Below are 6,182 nucleotides of genomic sequence, written 5' to 3'. Positions count from 1 at the left end.
ATTAACCATTTGGGAACATAAAAATATTAATTTTGTTCAGTTTTAGAAGGGGCAACTACTAAAAGGACCTTCTTGATGTTTTTATCTTCCAAGTATTCAGGAGGCTTCTGAAATCTCTTTGGGCCACCTGAAAAATGCCCAACACCTGCATGAATAGAACCTACTATGCTTGCTCCCAGAAGCAATGCTAGTAGCACATTTTAAAAATACATTGGGGGTCTGGGTCCTGGCTCTGTTGCTGGCATGACCTTAACATGAACCATGTAGAAATGTCTTCTTCCCTCCTGGGTTACACAGAAGGCAAATAAGCAGAGGTGGGAATGCTGATAAGCACTTTAAAAAAGAAAAACACCAAAAAAAACTACTCTTAGTTATAAAGGAGAGCATCTCCTATTTTGAATGTGTTTACTTGAGGACCTAAAAAGATTTGACAGCTTACTGCAGAATCAAGATTTGCCATTATAGAAGTCAATCAAATAGTTCTGGTGTGTGGTTTTGACTCCAATGTAGCTATACAATGCCAAGCAAACAGCTCCACCTGAGGCTGCTGTCATTGTTCATCTATACCTGGAAATTGCCAAGTCAAGGCTTACCTGTCCTGGGATCTAGGACACATGCTGCCTACCGCTAAACCATTCACATTATTACTCATTGCCATGTCAGGTGCAAGCTTTCCTTAGAGCTAAGTTACACAGTGGAATCTAGTTCAAAATGAATGTTGTTGCACAAATCGGCCCTCCAGCTGCTGTATTACTTATCACATATGGCCTAGCACTGAATTGTGTATATGAGAATGTTTTGGTCTATACAGTTCTATTTAATCTTTCCTCTTAACTAGTGTTCAATTCCCTCTATATAATATATATGTACATTCTGCAAGTACATATATAAAAGGTATTTTATAATCAATCTCTTCATGTATAGCCACTTCTAGTTTTCTTCTATCAGGCATAAATCATTATAGTTATTATGAGATACATAAGAGAGGGAACTTTGTTTCAGGTCCTTTGGTTTTCTAACATGTAATTACCTAAAATCTTTGTCATGCTTAATGTACTGTTTTGGAACTAATAAACACCAAATAGAAAAAAAAAACATGTAGGTGATGTAAAATCAAGGTAGCAATAATTTTCTTAAAGACTAGTTGAGCTCTTGGCTAGAAATCTAGACTGTTACCAGGCCAGAAGTTAGACTCTGAGGAGAGTAAAACTGGGCTGAGACCAGTTAATGTTCTTGTTGGCAGTCCTCCCCACTTTACTTCTGGGTACGTTGTCATACCTACGAAGTGTCTCTCATTCTCCTTTTACTTTGGTTCTCTGGATGTCCCAAGAATTTCAAAGTACCCTAAATTACTTTTCTCCGGGAATGCTTGACTGTGACCCCAGAAAGGCATTTTTATCCTATCTTCTGAATTACTGTTGTTAGTGGGTTTTTTTTCCCAATTTATTAAAGCTAATTCTCCATACAAGGGATTTGACTGGCTATGTTAATCACTCATTTTTGATGAACACAAATTTAAATATTTGTCTTTCAGCTTAAAGGAACATACTGTTACTCCTGTGTGTCACAGACATAGCACCTTCTTCTTCCCCTCAACATCTGCTTTTCAAAACCTTTGAGTACTCACATAAACTCTTGCCAAGATCTAAAAATCCTAAATTCATAAGACTCTTAAGACTATATAAGCAAAATACGCATCTACTGAAGGAATCCTATGAACATCATCCCCATTCCAGACTTGTCTCATGTCCCAGGGGATTAGGCCAAAATCCCACCTGCCTCCAAAAATGAAGAAACAAATCATTGTTTTTGATCTCATATTATTTTCATCATATTAAAAGCACCAGTGGTACTGGATTACCTTCCCAGTGGAATAATTTTATTATCTACTCAGAAACAAAACTGTCTCTGAGAACTTGCAAAGGATAACAAAACATTTTATTTTGGAAAGTTTCGATATTTTCCAACCTTTGGTATTCAGTCTCAAACCCCTAAGTAGAGGCTGCTATTACAGTAATACCATAAGCACTGCCAGGGCCCAGAAGCATCTGGCAGACACCATCCCAGCCCAGTATGGAAAAGATAGAAATGATACTTGTAAGAGAAGAGGTTATAGTATCAGAAGTGACTCCAGGATAAAAAAGGGTTAGAAACAGGAAAGGACCAAGAGTTTATCTCTTGCCAGAAGGCCACCAGCTACTACTAGCTGGGAGTTTCATAATCACTTGTTTCTCCTCTGGACTGAAGTGCAGGATAGTCAATATGGCTGTAAGTGTCTGCTGGCGGCCCAAAGAGTCAGACAGGGTTAAGAAGCGGTAGATTATATTTTTTAAGTACTCCAGATTGGCCCCCTCCCTGCTTTGGTCCCTGATACTTTTTTCAATGTGGCTCTGTAGGGCACAGACTTGTTCTCGGTGCTGTTCACCCTCCACAATTAGCCTGTCCTGAAGCTGGTGTACCTCCACCTCAAGCTTATGCTTTTGTTTCCTCAAAGATGTTATCTCAACCTCCTTGCGAGCCAGCTGTTCAGCATACAAGAAGAAAGTGGGTTCATTTGATGCAGCCAGGTGCAGAGCTTGGGTCAAACTGTCTGGAGATGAGTCACTTAGATCTCCGTTACTCCCTTGACCCGCTGAGGCCTTATGTCCCTGCAGCCCCGAGCACAAAGCCACAGAACGGAGCTGCTCTAGCTCCAAGTCCTTTTCGGCAAGCACCGCTAGAGCACGGTCCCTCTGTTTGTGTAGCTCTTCTTCAAGCTTCAGTGTCCGGTCCCGGAAATCAAGCTGACTCTTCTCCAGTTCCTGCCGATGGACCTGCTGCAGCTGAGCCAACTCCTGTTTCCAGCTCTCAGCCTCTTGCTGGTGTTGCCGTTCAAGCTCTTCACAGGACAGTCGAAGGGAAATGTACTTTTCCTTCAGCTCTGCAAGCTGCTCCTGGCTTTCCTCCAGTTCCTTGGCTAGGTTGCCATCCTTGGTTGTCTTGCTCTTGAGGACAACTTGGGCCCTCATTTTGTACCGTTCAAACTCCTCTTTCAGCTGCTTTAGCTCTTGCTGGTAGTACAATGCAGTGGCCTTTTCCCCATCAGCAGCATCTGAGTTTGTCAGCATCTCTATTTCACACAGTTTTTCCATATTCAGAGATACCTGGCTCTTCCTGGCTGCGATCTGCAACAGACTCCTCAGTTTCTCCATCTTATCCTTTAGGACATTGACATCCAGGCTGGTCTCCTCATTGTGGCTGTCCAGGGGAGAACGACTAGAGGCTGCAAGAGCAAGTGTCTTATTCTCCATATCCAGCTGCAGAAGGCGATCCTTTAGCTTTTGAATGGCCAGCTGGTCCTTTTGCTTGGCTTTCTCATAGGTGCCCAGAAGTTCAGACACTTCTGAGACTTGGTTCTCTAGGGCAGCCACCCTCTGTTCCTCCATCTGAGAATACTGACGGAGCTGCTCCTCTGCCAAAGCAGTCTAAAAACCAAGGAAATGAACACAGATGAATTAAGAGAGAGTGCAGAGCTTGTCACTGAATCTAGGAAAGGCAGAGAAAAGAGAGGGTATTTAAACAGGATGTGCTGGCAGGAATAGGAAGAACTTTAGAAAACTTTTTCATTGATTCAAGCGCCAATAAAACTTAAACTATTATCCACTCCCATTCTGCATCCCTGACTTCACCCCTTGAAGCCTCAGGATTTATCTCACCAAATAATATTAAGCTCATTTTATGTGACTCGAGAAAAATCACAGGAGCACTAATACCATTACTAGATCAAGTCAAAATAAATGCACTACAATTATTCCCCAGGGAGCATCGTCTTCAGCCCAAGAAGTTCAAAGTGAATCCTTTCCATGATCCACCCAGCTGGAAATTTTCTCTCCTTCCTCAAATTTTCCTAGAACACTTTATCTAGATCTCTCCTTTGCCCTTCTCAAACATTACCTGGTATTATGCTTATCTGTATACATGTATTGTTTCTTCCTGCCACCTGCTTTCCAGTAGAATGTAAGCTCCTTGAGGCCTGGAATTTCTTTTCCCCCTTTGTAATCCCATTGCCTGGCACACTGCCTTAGCACATGATAGGTATGTAATGTTTGTTGAGTGTTCATGAACATTGTGCTTTTTTTGCTTTTACTTCCTACATTTTTGTCACACATCTAGCATATTATGTCTATCACCCTTAATCTGTTGTTTATCCTCAGAAACTGCATGCTGCCCCTGCCTGGAAAGTTCAGAATTGAAAAGGGGCCCTCATAAAATCCAAAACAATATTCTGGGATAGCACATTCAACTCCAAAACAAATCCTGATTGACAATTGAAGGAAACTGCCTCCTTCTGAAAAAAATTATCAACCACACACACAGAATACAGTACTCCACTGTTTTCCTGAACACAGCTGTTAAGAAGCCAATGCCTAGAATCTGGGAGCACTCCAACTTCATTCCAGACAGCACCCACAAACACCACATCTCCTTAGAAGTATGCTCCGTAATTTTTGTAAACATTAACTAAGCCAGGACTTTCCAGTAGATCTGTCCATGAGAAATTTTGGGTAAGGACCATTAGAATATAGGAATTGAAAGCATGAAGAGACCTTGGAGGTAAATTTGGTCCAAAGCCCTCATTTTGCAGAAGAGAATACTGAGTTCTTAAAAGATAAAGCAACTTGCCTAAAGGTACAAAGCTGATAAGTGGCACAGTGAGATTTTGAACTTTCATTACAAATTTAGTGCTTCTTTCAACTACAGTAGACAGCTTGAAAAGAAGGAAATGTCTAATATTCTTAGTCTCATGTTAAGTACCTATAGATTTGAATCAGATAAGGTAAATTACCTTCCTCATTTCCTCCTGCAACAGGGCCTGGAAATGGCTCTTAAGGTGGGCAGCTTCTTCCTGAAGCTCTTCCAGCCGAGGGTCTGGATGACTCTTCTCCTCTCGAAAAGCCTGCAGCTCCCGCTTCAGTTCCTCCACTTCATGGGTCAACTGTTTGATCTGTAACTCGAACCCTTCCACCTGGTCAGCTGAATAGGCCTGTCCAGCCAGGGCTTCCCGGGTCTCCTCGAGCTGCAGCTCTATATCCTGCCGTAAGGTTCTCTCTCCCTGTAGCAGTTTCTGCAGCTCCCTCAGCATCAAAGCATGGTCACTCTGCTCCTGGGCTCTGTCATGCTGCTGTGTGATCAGCCTGGCTTTGGTTTCTGCCATCTGCTCCTGCAGCCCCTTTAGCTCCCCCTCCAGCCGGCTCCTTTCTTCCTCAGCCTTTCTGCTGGCATCCTCCAAATCTTGTTTCATCTTCTTTTTATCCGCCTGGTAGGAGGCTTCCATGCGCGACTTCTCTTGAGTCACTGTGGCCAAAGAGCTGGTCAGAGTGGCCAACTGGGTCTTCAGCTGGTGCAACCGTTTGTCAGTCTCCCCCCCACCACTGGCTGGCACATCCCCACTACTGGAACTGATGCCACTCTCCGACCCACTGGCTTCCTCGGACTTTGGAGGTGGCGGACCGGCGGCCGGTCTCTCCTCTTCCGCCCCGAGATCACCCTTGGTGCTGGTCAGACTGGCTGTCGTGTCCAGGCTGGTGGTAGTGCCAGTGCTGTCCTCACTGTGAGTGGAGCACCGGTCATCCACAGGATCGGCCAAGGAAAGGCCTGAGGACTGGACAGCTGTGAGGCCGGCATCGTCAGCCTCATGGGACGCGGAGAGCACCTTGAGGCTGGCCTCCAGGGCCTCTTTCTCCTTCAGCAGGCTCTTATAGGCCCGGACGACGTCCTTGAGGCGGACCTGGTACTGGAGCAGCTGTTTCTTCTGCGTCTCTATGGTCTCCAGCAGGTCCTTCTTGCTGGGCCCCCCGCCGAAGTTCATGCCAAACTTCTCCATGGCCGGGGCTGCTCCGTGACGTCACGGCTCACGGAGCCTGGGCGGCGGGGGGGGGGGGGGCGGAGGGGAGGGGTCCGATCTTACGCGCGCTCCCGCCGAGGGGTCGCCGCTGTCAACGCCGCCATGTCAGGCGCTTTCCCGGCTCCGACCCCCGAGGGCTAGCGGGGCGACTGACGAAGCTAGCAGACGCCGCCGCGCCCCTTGCTCCCTTTGCCCCCGACACCGGACCGACCGGTTCCTACTCCGAAGCTAACTCAGTAACGACTTCAGTTAGTTGCCAACAGCGCTTCCGGGTCCGCCGGAAGTGCAGGTGCGCATT

General features: G+C 45.6%; 1 protein-coding gene across 1 annotated transcript; it reads right to left on the bottom strand.

Moving 5' to 3' along the window:
• Positions 1-1,811: 1,811 nt before the first annotated feature.
• On the bottom strand, positions 1,812-6,169 carry GCC1 (GRIP and coiled-coil domain containing 1). The gene is made up of 2 exons (XM_036758426.1): positions 4,826-6,169; positions 1,812-3,464 (listed from the first exon to the last, which is right to left on the bottom strand). The coding sequence occupies exons 1-2, from the start codon at positions 5,861-5,863 to the stop codon at positions 2,172-2,174; spliced, it is 2,331 nt and encodes a 776-aa protein (XP_036614321.1). The 5' UTR covers positions 5,864-6,169; the 3' UTR covers positions 1,812-2,171.
• Positions 6,170-6,182: the final 13 nt, after the last annotated feature.

The sequence above is a fragment of the Trichosurus vulpecula genome, chromosome 5 (genome assembly GCF_011100635.1).
Source record: "Trichosurus vulpecula isolate mTriVul1 chromosome 5, mTriVul1.pri, whole genome shotgun sequence".
Lineage (NCBI taxonomy): Eukaryota > Metazoa > Chordata > Mammalia > Diprotodontia > Phalangeridae > Trichosurus > Trichosurus vulpecula.
The sequence above is the reverse complement of the archived record's forward strand: the minus strand, read 5'-3'. Positions and strand labels throughout refer to the sequence as shown.

What these genes read in the sequence shown, in the direction of transcription:
- GCC1 (XM_036758426.1), bottom strand. Translation starts at nt 5,863, where the DNA reads ATGGAGAAGTTTGGCATGAACTTCGGCGGGGGGCCCAGCAAGAAGGAC. An exon ending in TGCAGGAGGAAATGAGGAAG is followed by an intron (nt 3,465 to 4,825) that starts GTAATTTACCTT and finishes CTTGGTTTTTAG; the next exon opens with ACTGCTTTGGCAGAGGAGCA.